Source organism: Myxine glutinosa, chromosome 5, assembly GCF_964187855.1.
Source record: "Myxine glutinosa chromosome 5, kmMyxGlut1.1, whole genome shotgun sequence".
Classification (NCBI taxonomy): domain Eukaryota; kingdom Metazoa; phylum Chordata; class Myxini; order Myxiniformes; family Myxinidae; genus Myxine; species Myxine glutinosa.
The window spans coordinates 176359084-176380032 of record NC_136265.1 but is presented as its reverse complement, the minus strand read 5'-3'; the positions used below and the strand labels follow the sequence as shown (position 1 = coordinate 176380032).

General features: G+C 46.7%; 1 protein-coding gene across 3 annotated transcripts in view; it reads right to left on the bottom strand.

Moving 5' to 3' along the window:
• LOC137426693 (alpha-N-acetylgalactosaminide alpha-2,6-sialyltransferase 2) overlaps positions 1–20949 on the bottom strand; it is an 81323-nt gene that overhangs the window by 39489 nt on the left and 20885 nt on the right. For all 3 annotated transcript variants that reach the window (XM_078779113.1, XM_078779115.1, XM_078779114.1), the window contains 4 exons: positions 15567–15732; positions 8313–8490; positions 7996–8134; positions 3065–3168 (listed from right to left, as the gene is read on the bottom strand). In XM_078779113.1, the coding sequence (XP_078635239.1) occupies positions 3065–3168; positions 7996–8134; positions 8313–8490; positions 15567–15732 (587 nt within the window). The remainder of the gene's footprint in view (positions 1–3064; positions 3169–7995; positions 8135–8312; positions 8491–15566; positions 15733–20949) is intronic.

Genomic DNA, 20949 nt, shown 5'->3' with positions numbered 1-20949 from the left:
ATTTTCATATCACAATGTTAAATATAGAATATATAGAAGATAATGTTTAAAAAAAATGAGCCCTATCTTCCAATGGTAAACAATCCTTCAAAAAATTCCTGGATCCGGAATAATATCCTGAGCTTCACCAAAAACTAATCCATTCTTCCTTATCCCAAGGGCAATCATCCCACCGTCTTTCATCCAAATCCGTTCAGAACTTTTCCAGATATCTTGTTCACGAACACACACACGCACACACGCACACACACACGGACTCGATCGAATGCATCACTCCCTGGCAGGAGTAATCACAGAAGTGGAAGTAAAAACTGGAAATCCATATAGAGGTGGGCTTGGGGGTATAAAATATTGTGGTTGTGGATGATGGATAAACTATTTATTGTGGCGGACACAAAAGCCCGCTGGCGTGGCGACATCATTCCGCGCACCAAGTGGGCGGTGGCCACGCCCGAGGGGTAGGCGTGGCCTCATGAGATACACCGGGCGCGCAGCCCGGAGCGCGCCAGTGTTACAGTGAGCTCCTGAAATAAAGACGCTTATAAGTTACCGCTTGTCCGCTTCCTCCTTGCTCGCAAGCAGCGCGCGTAACGCCGCGCTTTACTGGTGACCCCCTCGACGTTGGATCTGCCGGAGCGATCCTTCCACACGCGACGCCATTGCCATGGCCAACTTCATCAAACTTCCCGAATTTTGGGAGGCTCAGGCCGAAGTCTGGTTCGTCCAGGCCGAAGCCCAATTTCAGCTTCGGCGCCTCACCGGCGATGACACGCGCTATTGCCACGTCGTCGCCTCCCTCGGGCCCGGCACGGCCGCTCGAGTTGTGTCCGTCCTTCGCCACCCACCGGACGGCCACAAGTACGAGGCACTCAAGCGGCTACTCCTAGCCACGTTCGACCTCACGGACGACGCACGGGCCGACCGCCTCCTGGATCTCCCCGAGCTCGGTGACACGCGCCCGTCGGTCCGAATGGACCATATGCTGTCACTGTTGGGCGACGAAGCCCCCGGTTCTCTATTCCGGGTGCTTTTCCGTCGCCAACTTCCAGCGCAGGTTCGCCTCGCGTTGGCCGGGACCGGGCTAACGGAACCCCGAGCATTGGCAGCCGAGGCGGACAAGTACTTCGCCGCTTCGGACACGCGGGCGAGAGTCGGCGTGGCCGTCACGGCCCTCGTGGCTGATGCTGCTAATGCTGCTGATGCTGCTGATCCACAGCATCAGCTTATACAGCATACGCAGCATGCTGATACGCACCTCGTGACCGCCGCGGCGAAAACCGCCACTGCGGGGAAACCCGCCAACTCCACCGGCCTGGCAGAGCCAGCCGCACTCCTCCAGCTCCACCACCTGGTGCTGGTTCCACGCCAAGTTCGGCCACGAAGCTCGGCAGTGTCATCCGCCATGCTCCTTCAACAGGTCGGGAAACGCCCGGGCCGGCGCTCAATAGTGGCGATGAGCGCCGGCCGTTCGAGCAGCCTGCTGTTCATAACGGACACCTTCTCTGGGCGCCGTTACCTGTGCGACATGGGAGCGCAGGTGAGTGTCGTTCCCGCCGGCACGTCAGACAAGCACGCCGCGGGTGGGGGCCCCGCGCTGCTTGCCGCGAACGGGACGCCCATCCGTACGTACGGAAAACGCTGCCTCTCTCTGCGGTTCGGAGGGCAGGTTTTCCGATGGACGTTCGTCACCGCCGACGTGCCCATGGCACTGCTTAGCGCGGACTTCCTGTGCGCTAATGGGCTCCTGGTCGACGTCAAGCGCAGACGTCTTGTCCAGGCCGAGACGTTCAGCTCGCTCGCTTGTGGGTTGCCCAGCTCGCCGAGCAGCTCAACGAGCGGCTTGCCAAGCGGCTTGCAGAACGGTTCGGTTCCGGCCACGTTGGTCTGTACGCTTCCGGCAGGGGACGCATTCACCCGCCTCCTCGCCGGCTTCCCGGCCCTCACGCGGCCCACCTTCTCGGCGGGGGCCGTCAAGCACGGGGTGGCCCATCACATCCCCACCGTCAGACCACCGGTCTACGCCCGGGCACGCCACCTCGAGCCGACGAAGATGGCGGTGGCAAAAGCGGATTTTCGCTACCCTGGAGCGACTCGGCATCGTTCAGCGCTCAGAGAGCGCTTGGGCGTCGCCGCTGCACATCGTGCCGAAGCCCGGCGAGGGATGGCGACCGTGCGGGGACTATCGCCGTCTCAATGACGCCATGACTCCCGACCGCTACCCCGTCCCCCACATTCAGGACTTTTCCGCCCGTTTGGCGGGCATGTCCTTCTTCTCGAAAGTGGACTTCATACGCGGCTACCATCAGGTCCCCGTCAGGCCGGAGGACGTCCCGAAGACGGCGGTCATCACGCCATTCGGACTCTTCGAGTTCCTGCGCATGCCCTTCGGTCTGAAGAATGCGGCTCAGGCGTTCCAGCGACTGATGGACAGCGTCCTGCGCGACTTGGATTTTGTCTACGTCTACCTGGACGATATCCTCGTCGCCAGCGCGTCCCGCGAAGAGCACCTACGCCACCTCCGCACGCTCTTCGAACGCCTGGGCCAGCATGGCCTGATTGTGAACCCCGCAAAGTGCCGGTTCGGCGCCGCCATAATCGATTTTCTGGGGCACCGTGTCACCAGGCACGGAGCCGTCCCCCTGCCGGCCAAGGTGGAGGCGGTGAAGGGGTTTCCGCGCCCCCGCATGATCAGAGGGCTGCAGGAGTTCCTGGGCATGGTGAACTTTTACCATTGGTGAACTGGCCCTCCAGGTGCGCGGGAATTCTGGGGGGGGGGGGGCACGTGTGGCGGACACAAAAGCCCACTGGCGTGGTGACATCATTCGGCGCACCAAGTGGGCGGTGGCCACGCCCGAGGGGTAGGCGTGGCATCATGAGATACACTGGGCGCGCAGCCCGGAGCGCGCCAGTGTTACAGTGAGCTCCTGAAATAAAGACGCTTATAAGTTACCGCTTGTCCGCTTCCTCCTTGCTCGCAAGCAGCGCGCGTAACGCCGCGCTTTATTATTCTCTTTTTTTTTTTTCGATGGCTCATGATTTGAGAAGCAAATGATAAATCTTGTACCTTTTGGATATATCAGGACCCTTATCCACGAGCCGATTAAGCGCAACAGCTTTCACCAGGTAGTAGTCTTTGTCATGAACAGGGATGAACACATACCGCGTTTCCTGGGGAAAAAACAATTTCTCACTTTCAATGAGACACTTAGATAATAGAATGTCCAGCATGAGAATAATGTGGGCATGATGGAGAAATGTACTCAACATTCAACTAGAACGGCACTCGCAGAGCACAATGTCTCGCCACGCGAGTTCATTCTGACAAAATACCGTCGTTGACAGAACACGCTTCTGTTTTGGCCCATGTACCCGTATGATCTGTGCACCCGATTATGTCATATCGTTTTTTTTGCCTTGGGATATGCATGTCATAAATTTAGTTATTCACTCACATCGGGTCATCGATCAGACATATGAAGTTCCAGATTTTTCGGATAAAGATTTCAATTCAACCAATTGTGCCTCGAAAACCACTTCACCGATGGCATCATCATCGTCATCAATCTATATGCCCTATGGAGACTTGATGACATATGCGAGGTTTAAATTTTTTCGTTGAGCGATTTCGGAGAAAAATGATGTCCACATTTTTTTCCCTATAATCCGATATGGCTGCCATACAACATGACGACCTATGACGTCAGAGTTAGCAATAAAATATTCTCCACGGGGAGTCCCTTCTCTGTTTAAAGTTTAGCATCGATCGAACAAACAGTTGCAGAGGAAAAACATTTTGAAAGTGAAAATATATGGACACAGACACAGAAAGACAGAAAAACAGACAGACAGGATCATTGCAAGAGACTCGCAACCCCCCCCCCCCCCCCCATACAAATAATTTTGTGTCGATACAAATAATTGATTTGCTTATATATTCCTTCTATTTTGGCGTCAGGAAGGGCATCTGGCCATAAAAACATTGCCTCAAACAGGGAACCATGATTGTCATGGGGCCCGCAAGGCTAACCCCCGCTCTAGCGGGGAAAAATGGCCTTAAAACGATCATTCATTCATTCATTCATATATTCTTTCTATTTACAATGTCGAATTGTCTGTCACAATGTCACATGCTGTTCACTATGGGTAAGACATTTGTCAATGTGGCAGTGTTTTTTGGGAGACTTAATCTGCTTGCCATTATACTGCTGTCAGGCTACGTCTACTTTGTTACTTCCGCCGCTGAAGGTGGGCGGACGTTATGTTTTCACCCCTGTCTGTTTGTCTGTCTGTCTGTGAACAGGATATCTCAGAAAGTTGTGGACGGATTTGGCCGGAATCTGGCGGAGCGGTTGGGTGTCTGACAAGGATGAAGTCATTAGATTTTGCTCAAGATTCTAATCCGGATCCGGATACAAGAAATTTTGAAGTGATTTTTCACCATTGAGAAATGGGGCAAAAAACGATATACAACATGATATCTCAAAAACCTGTGGACGAGTTGTGACAAAATTTGGTGGACGAATTGGTTTGGTGACGAGAACAAGCCCATTAGAATTTGCTTCAGGTCCAGATGCATATCCGGCCTATCAGTGGATACAAAATGTAAAAAAAACTGTTCAGTGTAGCAGATGTATGTGCTCCACCGAGTGCGTTCTAGGTTGTTCATTTATTTGCTTGCTCTGAGCAAATTTTCTATTGTAAATAAATAAATAAATAAAGCCTGCCACACCACATTCCTCGTAAAGGTGAATGCAGCACAGCATACAGTAGAGGTTCGACATGCATGGACTTTGGAACACCTGCTGATTGACAACATTCTCGACCTTTAAAATATCATACATCTATAAGAACCTCAATATTGTCAGAGCATTTGTTCATATTGCCATGTGATTTTTTATTTTTTTTGTATACAAGATCGAGGCTCTTGAAAGAGCTAACATTAATCACACAAAAAGTCAAACCGACACATAAAACACAAAATAAGGGGAGCGGTAGACAAGATGGGGAGAGAGGGGGAAGGACACAAACACAACATTTGAGAGCAGGGACATCGGGAGATCTGTGGGACGGAGAGGGCTTGGGGGGAGGTGGGAGAGGTATAAAACACATGGACACTGCAAAGACTTCCAGGAAAGAAGTTGGAATTTCAAAAAAGTGGATCTGGGGTGAATTAGTGGGGGCAGAAAAGATCACGGTTTTGGATGGGGGAAGATAAGAGATGGTGGTGAACAGCTGTTTTAAAGACCTGGATGGAGGAGTGGGATTGAAGGGAGTGGGGGAGTTTGTTCCAGAGGCGGGAGTAAAGAGGAATGAAAGAGTCAAGGTGAGCAGAGAGCCGAGATTTTGGCAGTTTAACCAGAAGAGGGTTGCAGGCAGATCTTGTGCGACCTGTAGGAATATTGGGGGGACAGTGCCCAGAAAGAGGGCAAGGCCGGAGAGGAGTCGGTAGAAGACAGAAAGACCACCAACCTGCCTGCGGTGAGTGAGTGAAAGGCCCTCGGAGTTAGCTTCATCGCAGGAGATTCCAATGATTCTGAAGCCATTACCATTTGACATTACCATCTCAAACAATGGGCCATGCTCATATCCAACGTTTTTTCTGGATGACATAACATTGAGTCCTGTGGTGTAAAGAAGGTTAATTGCTGTGTACCTCTATTAAACCTTCCAGAGACGGTTAAATTATCTTGTATACATAGTCGAGGCTCGCTTGGAAGAGCTAATAAATGCACTGAATGGATCAGGACATAACAGACAAAAACAGGTCTTGAAGACCTAGAAGGAAGGATGAGATTGAAGGGGATGTGGAAGTTGATACCACAGGCAGGAAAAAAGAGGAATGAATAAGTTGAGGTGAGCAATGTTCCTGGATTTGGGTAGGGGTTGATGGTGGACCATGTGAGCTCTTCAGAAATATGTTGAGGACAAAGCACAGAAAGGGCCGAGGCTGCAGGACCAGAAGGGTGGTGGTGGTTTGTGTGCAGCCACCCCGGTTACCGGTTGCATCGTTTTTCTGTGGGCGCGTCTGCTGCTGATGCAATGCCTCTCGATAACTATAGTTATCTGGTACTCATTTTGCCGACCTCGGAAGAATGTAACAGGTGGAGTATTACCTTTTTGTAGTATGACTGGGAAAGCTGTGGGATAGAACAAAATACAATAAAAATACAAGTCTGAAGTTTAGTCAGGCTTGGTTAAAGTACTGAGGTTAAAGGATGTATCCTTAACCTTCCTTCTTCTTCTTCTTCTTTCCAATGCAGCCCATGGTTGCAGGTAGCATAATTTGCTAAGGGTGCAGCTGTGACTCTGATACAATTCCCTTTGTAGGTTAGGGCAGGAATTTGGAATTTGTCAAACCACGTCTTCTCTTCCGAAGTTACTCTTCACTAGCATTGATTTTTTTAAATTTATCCTTTCCTAATTTTTCAGCTCGGGATTCTTTCTTTCAGAGACGATCCATTCATCCGTCGCATTATTCTCATCTCTGTTCTTTCCATCCGTTTTACATCTTTGATCCGCAGTTCCCACGTTTCGTTTCCATACATCAATACCGGTCTGATAAGGCTTTATAAACGATTTGACAAATGTTTAAAATGTTTTTGTGCTTCATGATACCACCTCGTTGTCTCCACTTAATCCAGGCTGACTTTATGTTTAATCTAATGATTTGCTCTGCTCATCCTGATGCATCTGTCATGTCTCCAAGGTAACAATAATCTTTTGACCTTTTCTAAATTAAATTATGCACTCGGGAGAAGACCAGACAGAGAGAGAACACATGAAAATGAGTGTTTTCTGTATTAATATTGCATTAACCCCAATCTAACCTCTCATTCTCCATATCTACTGTTCCTGCATTTATTCTGCACATTTAACCTCACATTGTGCATCTCCCCTCAAATGTAGCCAGAAATGCCCTTTCTGCAGCAAACTTTCTGACCTCTTTTAACACAGCTCTTTCTAAAACCGGTGTAGTATTGCCTCGAAAATGATCAAATTAGAAACTGACAAGAGGAATTGAAGATGAGAAAAAAGAAGGTAGGAGAGTTATGAGAGAGGATGGAAGGAGGGGAATAAAGGTTGAGGGAAGAGAAGAGTAACAAATAGGGAGGCAAGGAAAGTGGACATGACAAAGAACCGCCTTTAGAGGCCATTTTTCCCCGCAGAGTAGGGGTTGCCCTTTTTGGGGCACCGTGGTCCCCTTTTTGAAGCAATGTTTCATGGCCGGATGCCCTTCCTGCCGCCAACCCTGTTAGTCGCCTCTTCCGACACACAAGGAATTACCAGCGAGCTGGTACTCAATTTGCCGACCTCGGATGGATGACAGGCTGAGTCAACCCCCCTGGTGTTAATTCAGCGATCGACCGGGATTCGAACCCAGGATCCTCGGATCCCAAGCCGGCACCCTAACCGCTAAGCCAACACCAGGCTGAAGTGGACATGACAAGGGAAGGGGATTAAAATGATATTTCCACATGTAATATTTACACGGGCCGAGAGGTACACACACTCACCTCTAAGCTGTCTACCGTGGGTTTTAATGACGACCCAGCTATTTAAGCTGCCATACCGGTGTTTCACAGGCAGTGTGTGCAGTACCCCGATGGACGTTCAACTGGGTCCGTTCTGCCGGCATTAGTTGGCGGATGTTAAAGATCACACGGAGTCCTTCGCAAGGAGTAGGCGAGCCTTTGGCGGCACCCTAAGGAAATCCCAATTTCCTGCACTGACTTCCTGGGTCTTAGTGGCAACCTGACCAGGATTGCAGTCTCGTAACCGCTTCGGCAGAACCAACGCTCTGCATAGGCCATAGAGTGTGGTACATTGGTACATGATGATGCTGAATATGTACACCTGTCCTTACTTTAGGAATCAAAATCAAGACTAGAAAACTGTAAGATGAGCAAGCTGTGATCGAGATTTTCTGACAATTGAAACATTGAATGGTTAAGATGAAATGCGTGAAGAAGTGAGCTAGTGTGAGATTATACTTACATTGGAGATTGGAGGGAAAGTAAAGCCTGCTTTTCTGTACAATCCTTTGGCATTTCCCAAGCCATTTCTTGAGAAGAAGTAGTGTGTAGTACGAGTCCCAACATCTTGCTCATACCCTTTGATTATTGCTGCATTCATTCTGAAACAAAACCAACAAAAGTTAATTTTTGTATCCTCTATAAAAAAAAAAGGAAGTCATAACAACACTGTGCTACCTGGAATGGCTTACAGCCTTCAGGAATTTCACGTAACAGTGGATATAGCAACATGAAGGCAACGTAGGTATTTTTTTTAACCACGTGGCTTCATGCACATACCTGAACACATAGTCATGTGCATCGATGTTCTTCCCCTGTGCAGATTTACGCAAGATGCCTCCGTTCCCCACGACAGCGCAAGTGATGCAGTGATTATCCTGAGGCCGCTTGTTGGATGGCAAATCAAGAAGAACCCTGTTTTCCTTTTCTTTAAGCAGCTGGAGAGCCTCGGAGACATCTGCACAGATAATGAAATGGCATCTTGTTTGTCAGAAAAGAAGCCCCTGACTCTCATTGGGAACCAATATTGATCAAGAGTGCACAGGCCCAACCATGCCATGCATTCGATTTTAGAAACAATACTCATGTTGTAAGGTTCATTTGGACATCCAGAGTCAAGAAGTAGCACATTTAGCTAAGTTCAAATGATTGGAGCAAAACCATCTGTGACTAAATTTTAGTCAATCTGATGGCATTGCCATGACGTTCCACAATTTGAAAGAACTAATATTGAGCTTGTTCTGAACAGACCGCTCTATGAAGAAGACGCAATTTATCTTCAAGGTGAGTAAACATCGTTTTACATGTACCATCGTCGTGCCAATGATGGAATGTTGCTCCCATATCGATGAATACCCTGACTCATTGCCAAATCAAATTGGGTTCGGAGTTGAACTTGAAATGAGCTTATAGTAAGGGCATTTTATGAGATATTTCACAAATCTGTTAACTAAATTGTTACCAAAAAATTTCTTCACCAATATGTTTGTAAAGGTGTGTAATAACATGTGTTAAAATGTTGAAGGTCAACTCCCGTGGGAAACCCAGAAAAAAAGCTGTTGAATTCGGGTACCGAAAAATTATTTTCGAGAATTTTTATTTTTTTTAATCGGCCCTTAAGTAACTTATGAGGGGTCAAATAAGGGTTTTTCATGATTCTGAGTTGATTGTTCACATTTATATTTTCACTTTTACATTTACACACAAAGTAGCTTTTATTTCACATACATATATAATACTCAAGAGTTATTTCTCATTCACAATGTCAGAAGTTTCAACAGTCATTGTCTATGTCTTCTTCAGACTCAACAACATCATGACTGCAGTTTCTGCATGTAATGCCATTACAGACTCCACAGGCCGAGATGCACGTGACCCCATTCTTCTTGCAGCTGCATCGCCGGCAACTCCTTGTCTCTATCGTTGTCGAATGCCTTGATCTCCTCAAACCATTTTAGGACAAGTTCAACTGCCTCTGCATCTCGCTTCATCTGTGTCTTGGCAAGGTCTCTGTGGACTGGAACATGTATACTGACGTCCTCCTCCATACGCCGGTTGACATCAGACAGGTGACTGAGGGTGAGCACCCAGCATTTGTGGCCAGAAAAACTGTTTCTCATTCTTCCTCTGCTCAGTCCACCTTGTGACTTGGCTGCCTTCATTAATGTCTGCTCAATGCAAATGTCACACCATGTGCCGGACCACTCATGACTTGAGTAACGGACAACGTGGTTCCCGTGGGCAGTGAGACGTTCTAAGGTGTCTTTGTAAGCAGGCAAAGTTTCTAGTTCCTTCATGAGTTGACAGTACAACCGTGCGCCCTTGGCATACTGATGATGGCCTGCAGCGGCAAAGATGTGAAGCATCTTGGTAACAATGCAGGACAGATGCCCATTGTGGTCTGCAAGTCGCTCGGTTCTGATAAAGACCTTGATCACATCTACCATGTGGTGGTACTCCACCCAGAGTGCAGGTGTTCTTCCTCCTTTTGCGAGTCGTTTGAAGGTTTCTTCAAACCTTTGCTCAAACACTGGCACTACTGGGTCTGAGTGTCTGGCTCCCATCTTCCCATCAGCCACCTTCTCCATGAAGGTCTTCATGTCACCACACTCCTCCTCAGTGAAGGCAAGTTTCATGATGTGTTGATAGATGGCTGCATCGATGAGGAGGTGAACACGGATTGCCTTGTCAAAACATCCTCCATCCATGATGTGGTTGGCTGTCGTACTTCCAGGATAGATCAACTGGATCACATCTAGTAGTCCAGAATCTTCCATGATGTTACCCATTGATCCAAGATCAGACTTCAGCAGGTGAAAACCACCCAACCTTGGAATGACGGGTAGATTTGCCTGCTTTATTATATTCACAGCCTTCAGCCAAATCGGAAGATCAAAGGTCACTATAGCGACCCCAGCGCGCCGTATGCACTCTTTCAGAGTGGTGAAGATGGTGTTGAGGTCATTAGGGTCTCCTTCAATAACTGGGAGGAACTCGATCTGTGTGCTCTGCTTTGCATCATTAGCATGGATTCTCTTCATCCAGCCATTCCAGTTGGAGTGTGGGAACTCAGGATCGTTGGCTTTGATCACCCACCCCGCTGCCCAGAGTGTGTCACCTGGAGTGAGGAGTGGCTGATGATGAGCCAGGGAGGAGGAAAGCTCAGCGAGGGGGAGAAACATGATCGCGTTCGTTCCTATCTGTTTCCTGTTCGTAAATGGAATAATCTTTACTTCAGTTCCTCTCAGGATCTTAGCTTTGTCGAGTGCCTTCAACTTCACCCGGGGGAAAGCTGCTGTTGTCTGTGGATCTGGCAAAGGTGGTGCCGGAGAGGTGACTTCGATCCAACCCATTGAGTGAAAGGGAGTGTTTCCGTGAATAGAGACAATGTTTAAATCTATATTGTCTCCAACAAACTGAGTGACTGCATTGTTTGTTTCCCCAACCTCCATAAAGACCACCTGATCATTACTTGACAATTCACTTTCACTGGTTGGCACTTTGGCTGTCATCACTGATTGATCCTCAAGCGCAGCATCAACCGCAACCTCATCATTGATCTGTTCATCGGTTTCCTCCACAATGGTGTCAAGAGTGCCAGAAGTATCTGGAACATCATCTCCACTCCTACTATTAAGGAAGCAGTATTTGTAGTTTTGTGTCTCTGTGTAAGACTCAGTGTATCCCAGCCGGTGGAACTTGTTGAGCATCCATTTTGACCCAAATCTATGATCAAGTTGTATGGCAAGCCCCATTTGGTGTGGCAATACTCCAGACCGAGGTCGACAGGCCTTAATAAAATTCTGCCTCCAAACGGCAACTCTTTCGTCTGTCTTGGCAATCGGTCTCAAGAACATCTGAAGGCTTGCAGGAACAAGTGTCAGCTGACTATCGATGTCAGTCATACTGTGTGTGGTGGGGTATGACTTTGGACCTAAATCAATCAAGGCAATATCATTGGATATGAACTTGAGTGCCGTCTTTATGATCTGAGTCTTCTCATCTCCATGGTCAAGATTAGCATGATGCCCTCGCAGAATATTGTCGGTGCCATCTTTGAGACAGAGTACATCTGCCCTTCTTTCCTGTGTTGTGAAATACAAGGTGTCTTCGTATTTCTCTAGAAGTTTTATCTTTAGCCAATGCTTTGAATAAGAAAGGCTCTTCTCTGGTGACTGATCAAACTCCTGCAGCTTTTCATGGACTTGGTCCATGTTCATTACCCCATGCTCTAATTCTGAGTCTAACCATTCGCAGAATTCAATAAAAACTGCCTCTCGCTCCTCATCAATACTCCTCTGTCCTCTCTTCCTTTTTCCTTCCTCATCAGTCTTGGACAAACTGTCACCTCTCGCAAACATAAGTTTGCATCGCAAATGGTACAGTGTTTCTTCTGCTACCAAGTCGTTGATCCCTTCCAGGCGTCCAGTGACTTCAGTGCCCCAGTCATCCCCGCGACTCCATGCTGTCTTCAGCAAGCTTGCCTTCAGTGTATCTGCAGTCAAATTATCTGGCACTCTGTATTTCTTTCTAGCTTGTGCTGGATTATTTTTGTAGAGCTGGGCTGGTTGGTTGCAAAGAATGCATACATCCTTATACAGGAGGTCAACTGACTGTGATCTTCTAGAACTGCAGCCAGTTGATGAACTGAACTCACAAGTAGTGCGTCTTCTCTTCAACTTTGATGACTCTTTCTCTGCCTTTGATGCTTGAGCTGACTTCTTGGTGGTTGCAACAAAGTTGTTGTACAGATCATTTTTACACTTCTGGTGGTACCTCAGTTTTCCTTCCTTTTGAGCCTCCTTCATACGTTCCACAACAGTAACATTTTCGACAGTTTCTGCTTGTTTCAATAAAGTTGAGTATCCCTTTGGAGTTGCCTGTATGAGCCTTTCAGCTGGTGTATCCGAGCGTGCACAGATGAAGCAATTGAGCACAGGTGGAGTAACGTCTTCATCCATATTGCTCGACTCCATGTCCTGCAAAGTAGAAAATGAGATATATTTAGAAATTATTTTTCCACAAAGGAGTGTCTGTGGTGAAATATAAATGTTAACAATCAACTCAGAATCATGAAAAACCCTTATTTGACCCCTCATAAGTTACTTAAGGGCCGATTAAAAAAAATAAAAATTCTCGAAAATAATTTTCGGTACCCGAATTCAACAGCTTTTTTTCTGGGTTTCCCACGGGAGTTGACCTTCAACATTTTAACACATGTTATTACACACCTTTACAAACATATTGGTGAAGAAATTTTTTGGTAACAATTTAGTTAACAGATTTTCATATGTTTCCCTTACTATTACAATGGAGAAGCTCGACAGTCAGTTGCACCAACCCAGAACCCAATCAAACGAAACACTCCAGAACCGCGCTGCCTTGCCAATCCGAGCAGCAGTGAGGAATGGGGAAATATTTGTCCCCCGACTTGCGTTGAGGGGGGCGGGGATATAACCACCGTGAAGAGGCCTCCCCGATAGTTGTTCCTTTCGTTCGTTAATTTTACTGCCAGCGTCTATACATTATATAATACTAGCAACGGTACAAAGCAGGGCTTCAATTGGGAGGCCCAAATGAAAAGGCAAAATATCAGAAATTGAAGGTTTTTTTTTATTTTAAACGATTTATATAAACATCGGTTAAATCATATCACACGCAAATCATCAAAATCTAAACAGTATCTTACTATAATTCACCAAATGTCTGTCTGTCCGTCTGTTCCCAGGTACCGCAAAAATGGCTGAACCGATCACAACTAAATTTTGGGTAGGCAATCCTGGGACCTCCTGGAGTAAAATAGGCTATATTGTATTTCCAATTTTTCCAATTTTCCAGTTTTCCAAACACTATGGAATAATATTTACCGATATGAACAGTGATGTGGCTTTTATTGAAATTCTACAAATAGTCAGGGCCCTTAGGGATATTTTGGTTCAAATTCTTCCAAAAGCATCAAATTTGGCGCAGATGTTGCCCATGCCATACTCTTTCGATTTTTGACGGGCGCCAAAGGCGGTATGATCCGGGGACCATACCGGTCCATCCCGCCATGTCACCTGACCTATGACGTCATAATTAGGATATGCATCCAGTCACATGGCGTACTATAAGTGGTCAAAGTTCAAAATGCATCGATCGAAAAATGAAGGCAGGGATCCATTTTTAAGGTTTTCATAAAATCCAATATGGCCGCCAGGTCACATGACCTATGACGTCATATTTATGACATGTATACAATCATGTATACATGAACCCGGATCATGATCGCACAAAAATTAAACACAAGGATATGGCATACAGTTCATAAAACATCAAAATCCGTACCTTTGTAATTAGACTGATGAACTGCATGTGCCTGAAAATTAGGAAATAGACATGTAAATATTTCCTCTAATTGTCAAAAATAAGGTCAGAGTTCGATTACCCAACCCAGAAACATAAAATGGTGAACCTAGTGTAAATCTTGACAAAAAACTGACATGTTTGACTCAAAGATGACCTTTAAGATGACCTTGAGGGTTGACCTTGACATCGAATCATCAAAATAACATCATAATTGGATTCCTCGACCTCGAAAACCCCTGAAAAGTGGTATCATACATGATTCCAACCCTTTTGGTTATTTAACTGATTTACCTCGAATCTGGGTGGCGGCCATTTAGTATTTCGCCAATATGGGGCCCCCAGGGGGGGGGGGGGTGCCCGTCTTGGCGCCCGTCAAAAATCGAAAGAGTATGGCATGGGCAACATCTGGGCCAAATTTGGTGCTTTTGAAAGAATTTGAACCAAACGGCCCCAAAATATCCCTAAGGGCCCTGACTAAAATACTGTTTAGATTATAAGGTTCAATGTGAAATGATTTGTGTGTGATAGGATTTAACGGATGTTTATATAAATCGTTTAAAATAAAAAAGCCTTCAATTTCTGATATTTTCCCTTTTCATGTGGGCCTCCCAATTGAAGCCCCGCCCGTAGGGCGGGTACCGTTGCTAGTTTGTAGAATTTCAATAAAAGCCACATCACTGTTCATATCGGTAAATATTATTCCATCGTGTTTGGAAAAACTGGAAAATTGGAAAAATTGCCAATTAGAAAAACAATATAGCCTATTTTACTCCAGGGGGTCCCAGGATTACCCACCCAAAATATCGTTGCAATTGGTTCAGCCGTTTTGCGGTACCCGGGAACGGACAGACAGACGGACAGACATTTGGTGAATTATAGTAAGAATACATCAATTTGGTTTAACAAGATGGCATAGATGTAATGCATTTACCTATGACCTATCTAGCCTCGGTTGGATTGCCGAGCCAACTATACTCTGTCTGATTGGTGCTTTGCAGGCAGGATGTTGGGTGTGCGACAAAGACGAATTGTTTCAATTTCGGTGAAGATCTGGATCCGGACACGAGAATTTTTAAAATTTTCTAAAGTGATTCTTCACCATTGAGAGAAGGGGCCAAAAACGACATCAAGCACATTATCTCAAAAAGTTGTGGACGGATTCGGACGAAACGTGGTGGACAGGTTGAGTGGAGGTTCATATATGCAGCCTGTGGCTGCTTGGATGCATCACTTTAGATGGGCACGGCTGTGCCCCTGATGCAATGCCCTCTATTACTAGTCAGCTGGTACTAATTTTTCCGACCTCGGAAGGCATGACAGGCTGAGTCAACCCCCATGGTGTTAATTCAATGGAATGGCAAGGGCTCAAACTCAGGACCCTAAGATCTCAAGCCAGCCACCTCAACCGTTAAGCTAAAACAACATCCAGACCAGGACCTGATTGATTTTTAATTGATTCTTCCTAATTGAGGGATGGGGCAAAAAATGATAGATAACATTTTATTTCAAAAAACTGTGGATGGATTCGGACGAAACAAGGTGAACCGTTCTCGCTAGTTGATTATAATGAGACTCTACTGTACAACTTGCCTCATTATTCACAGCAATCAACAAACATCAGCAATCGGAGATTTTAGCCGATGTTATCATTTTTGTTTTGGTTCTTATCACAAACATGGAACATACCTGACAAAGTGCGGCCATACCACCCCATGCTGCGATGGTGTGGAGCAAGACGGGCATATACCTCAGGGGTGGCATGCTGTGACCACAGAAGGACAGGCACCGAGGGCAGGAACTTTCCACCGGGCCAATCAAGCTTCCCAAGTTGATTTTGTAAGGGCGTAGGGCACTGAACAAAATGAATAATTATTCCTACTTTAAATACTTAACCTCAACCATTACTCATTCAATCAAACAAGCAATAAGTACAGATACATTCAAAGTGCACAGCCCCCATACCAAATAAATATGTAACATATCATTCAGCATGCAGCATTGCAGGGGCGATGTCACTGTGCAGCACATAGAGGCGGTATTGGGAGGAAGAGGTGTACAATAAATGATTGATTAATTGCGTCATTAAAATAGAGAAATAATAATCGTAAAATAATTAATTTCTTAATCAATTGGTTAATAGCATACCTAAACCACCAGTTTCAATCGAAGGTGTAACTTTTTGACGATTAATCAAGTAATTTATTAATCGGAAAATTAAATAATTATTTGATTAATCGATTAATCAATAGGTAATTAATTGATAAATCAAAAAATCCTTTACTCCGAATATCATCTTAGCTCAAAAGGTGCCTCAGATATTGTTTTTTTTTTTTTTTTTTTTTTTTTTTTTTTTGTATACAAGATCGAGGCTCGTGAAAGAGCGAACATTAATCACACAGAAAGACAAACCGACACATAAAACATATAACATAGGGAGCGGTAGACAAGATGGGGAAAGAGGGGGAAGGACACAAACACAACATTTGAGAGCAGGGACCGAGAGACATGGAGACATCGAGAGATCTGAGAGAGGGCGAGGGCTTTGGGGGGGGGGGGGGCGTGGGAAGGGGGCGGTGGGAGAGGTATAAAACATTTGGACACTGCCAGGACTTCCAGGAAAGAAGTTGGAATTTCAAACAAGGTGGATCTGGGGTGAATTAGCGTGGGTGGAAAAGATCAAGGTTTTGGATGGGGGAAGATAAGAGATGGTGGTGAACAGCTGTTTTAAAGACCTGGAGGGAGGAGTGGGATTGAAGGGAGTGAGGGAGTTTGTTCCAGAGGCGGGAGAAAAGAGGAATGAAAGAGTGAAGGTGAGCAGAGAGCCGAGATTTCGGCAGTTTAACCATCAGAGGGTTGCTGGCAGATCTTGTGCGACCTGTAGGAATATTTGGGGGACAGAGCACAGAGAGAGCTGGGGGTGCAAGGCCGGAGAGGAGTCGGTAGAAGACAGAAAGACCACCTACCTGCCTGCGGTGAGTGAGTGAAAGGCCCTCAGAGATAGCTTCATCGCGGGAGATTCCAATAATTCTGAAAGCTTTGGTTTCAACAGCGTGAAGCCGAGCTAGGTGTGAGGCAGGAGCACCGGCCCATAGGGGAGAACAGTATTCCATTGAGCTGCGGATGAAAGCCTTGTATGTGGTGAGGAGCTCAGGTGTGCCGAGGAAGGACTTCGCACGACGGAGGATGCCCAGTCGGCGACTGGCTTTGGAGGCCAGCTTGGAAATGTGGTTTTCCCAAGAAAGATCATGGCAGATAGTGAGACCCAAAATCTTGAGCGACAGAACTTCTTGGAGAGGATTGTAGAGAAAGTAGATGGCAGGGTTGTCCAGTCGATCTTTTCGGAGAGACATAGTAAGAGTGTGAGATTTGTCAGGATTGAAAGACATGTTCCACTTGTTTGACCAGTCTGTGATTTTGTCCAGGTCTTCAGAGAGTGAGGAGGCAGCAGACTGCCGATCTGAGGGAAGAGGAATGGAGCGGCAGAGAGTGGAGTCATCAGCAAAGAGATAGAGAGGATTTTCGAGAGAGTCAGAGAGATCATTGATGAAGACCAGAAAAAGCACGGGGCCCAGAACACTGCCTTGGGGAACTCCAGCCTGAACAGGAAGAGGAGATGAGAGAAACCCATTCAGGGCCACACGTTGACGACGACTAGAGAGGAAGTCCGCCAGCCATGCGTGGAGATTTCCATGGATACCAAAGGAGGAGAGTTTGGTGAGCAGAGCGGGGTGCCAGACCGTGTCGAAGGCACGTGATATGTCGAGGGAGACAGCTCTAATTTCCTGTTTGGCATTGAGGACCTCCATCCATTGTTGAGACAGCAGAAGCAGCATGTCCAGAGTAGAGTGACCTGGTCTGAAACCAAATTGATGATCAGAGATCAAGCCATTGGAGAAGAGGAAAGATTTCATATCCGAAGCAATGATGGATTCCATGACTTTGCTGATAATTGGGAGAAGGCTGATTGGTCTGTAGTTGCTAGGATCTGTTTTTGCACCTTTTTTGTGCAAAGCGGTGATGTTGGCTGATTTCCAAGCAGATGGCAGTTGACCTTGAGCAAAAGAGAGGGTGAAGAGAACAGAGAGAGGGTGAGATAGAGCAGCAGAGCAGGATTTTAGGACCCGTGGGCTGATGCCGTCGGGTCCAGTTGCAGAATCAGAGTCGAGGGTTGACAGAAACTTTTCCACCTTGTCAGGAGGAAAGGACACGGAGTCCAGGAGCAGCAGGGTACGACTGGGTATGGTGGGTACAGAGAGGGATGGGTTTGGGACACAAGATTTAGAGGCAAACACAGAGTTGAGGCATTCAGCTTTTTCACGTGCGGAGTCAGCTGTGTAGCCGTTTGAGGTAAGGGAGGGGATGGAGGGGGAACAAACACCAGAAACGGATTTGACCAGACGCCACCAGGATTTGGAAGAGGGAGACAGATAAGAGAGTTCGGTCTTGAGAACGGAGAGATATTGTTTCCTGGCTCTCCTGAGGGTGGACACACACTTGTTTCGGGCTTTGTGAAAGGAAATGAGATTTCCTTCCGTTGGATTTGCTTTCCAGGAGACGAAGGCAAGTTGTTTCTGGGCAACAGCCTCACCACAAGATTCCGTGTACCATGGACGGGAGGAAGGGTATGACAACTGAAGACGAGATGGGATAAATCTGTGCATGAGAGAGAGCAATTTACTTTGGAAGAATTCCCAGGATGAGTTGATGTCAGAGGTGGTAGAGATGGGAGACCAGTCCAGATGATTGATGGCTGCTTGAAATGGTCCGCGAAATGGTCCGCGAAATTGTGGTTTTTCCCCCCTATTTGTGGCCATGTTCTGCGAAATTGTGGTTTTTTTTCCCCCTATTCGCAGGCATGTTCTGTGAAATTGTGGGTTTTTTGCCCCCTATTCGTGGCCATGTTCCGCGAAATTGTGTTCCCCCCCCCCCCTATTCGTGGCCATGTGTCGCAAAATTGTGGTTTTTTCCCCCTATTCGTGGCCATGTTCCGTGAATTCGTGGTTTCCCCCCTATTCGTGGCCCTGTCCCGTGAATTCGCGGTTTTTCCCCCTATGTGTGGCCCTGTTCCGTGATTTTGCGGTTTTTTTCCCCTATTTGCGGCCATGTTCCATGAATTCGCTGTTTTTTTCCACCTATTCGTGGCCCTGTTCCGTGAATTTGCGGGGTTTTGCCCCTATTCGCGACCATGTTCCGCGAATTCGCGTTTTTTTCCCCCCTATTCGTGGCCCTGTTCTGCGAATTCGCGTTTTTTCCCCCATATTCATGGCCCTGGTTCGCGAAATTGCGATTTTTCAAGGGCGCAAAAAAAATAATTCACGAGCCGCTAGCTTGACACATTTATATAAGCCATCTTTTACCAGCCATGCATAAGGCGGCTGGATATACGTACACAAAAAACTTCTTTAAAAAGCCGCGAGCATGACCTGCTTATACCGAAGGTGTGATTTGCGTTTTCATGGCGGGTGAGAATTTTAGCCGCACTATAAGCAAGCTTTGCGGGATATCCCACCAGATGTGTAAACAAGTCAACTCCACGAATTATAGAATGCAAACGCTTCATGAAACCGATTACAGTTTGTAATTTATGGTAAAGCATAATCAGAGATGTTACACAATGAAAACGCTTCGGGGGATGTTCCATCAGCAACAAAAACATTTTTCAACCCCACGAGTTATAGAATGCAAATGCTTCATTAAATCTATTGTTGAAATGAGCAGATACGCTCGATATGGCATCATCCGATAACATTCCCCACAAACAATGGGATCCCACAGATACCCACAATGCTCGTAATCGTACATATAAATACAGATTGTGTCCTCCATCTCCATCATTGTTCTGGTCCCGTTGCTTCGACCTGTGGTTTTGACTTGCGCTGCTCATCGTTCAAATCATGGCTCCCAAGCGCAAGACCAGTGCCAGAGATGCGTCGATTACCAAGAAGCGGAAGAAAGTGATGTGTCTGAGCCAGAAAGTGGAGCTGCTCGAGCAGCTTTTGAGAGGAGAGAGTGCGGCATCTGTTGGCAGGCATTATGGCGTCAACGAAGCCACCTCTCCTCAGTGAAAGACACATGAAAGCCCGCTTGGGGTTAGCAAAAAAGACCTAAAGGACTCTGAGACTGTGAGAAACAAGATGCTGTGGTCTGATGAAACCAAGATTGAATGGTTTGGCTTCCGTCTGGCCACTCTGCCATAAATCCCAGATCGGTGGAGTGTTGCAGTGATGGTTGTCCTTCTGGAAGTTTCTCTCATCTCCACACAGGATCTCTGGAGCTCAGCCAGAGTGACCATCGGGTTATTGGTCACCTCTCTTACCAAGGCCCTTCTCCCCCGATTGCTCAGATGGGCCGGGCGGCCAGCTCTAGGAAGAGTCCTGGTTGTTCCAAACTTCTTCCATTTAAGAATTATGGAGGCCGCTGTGCTCTTGGGAACCTTCAATGCAGCAGAGATTTTTTTGTAGGCTTCCCCAGATCTGTGCCTCGACACAATCCTGTCTCTGAGCTTTGCAGTCAGTTCCTTTGACCTCATGGTTGGTTTTTACTCTGATATATATATTTTTGTTTTGTATACAAGATCGAGGCTCGTGAAAGAGCTAACATTAATCACACAAAAAGACAAACCGACACACAAAACACAAAAAACAAGGGGAGCGGCAGACAAGATGGGGAGAGAGGGGGAAGGACACAAAAGAGAGGGGGAAGAGGGGGAAGGACACAAACACAACATTTGAGAGCAGGGACATCGGGAGGACTTGGGGGGAGGTGGGAGAGGATTAAAACATATGAACACTGCAAGGACTCTGGGGTGAATTACCGGGGGTAGAAAAGATCAAGGTTTTTGATGGGGGACGATAAGAGATGGTGGTGAACAGCTGTTTTTAAAGACCTGGAGGGAGGAGTGGGATTGAAGGGAGTGGGGGAGTTTGTTCCAGAGGCGGGAGAAAAGGGGAATGAAAGAGTGAAGGTGAGCAGAGAGCCTAGACTTTGGCAGTTTAACCATAAGAGGGTTCCAGGCAGATCTTGTGCGACCTGAAGGAATATTGGGGGGACAGAGCACAGAGAGAGCTGG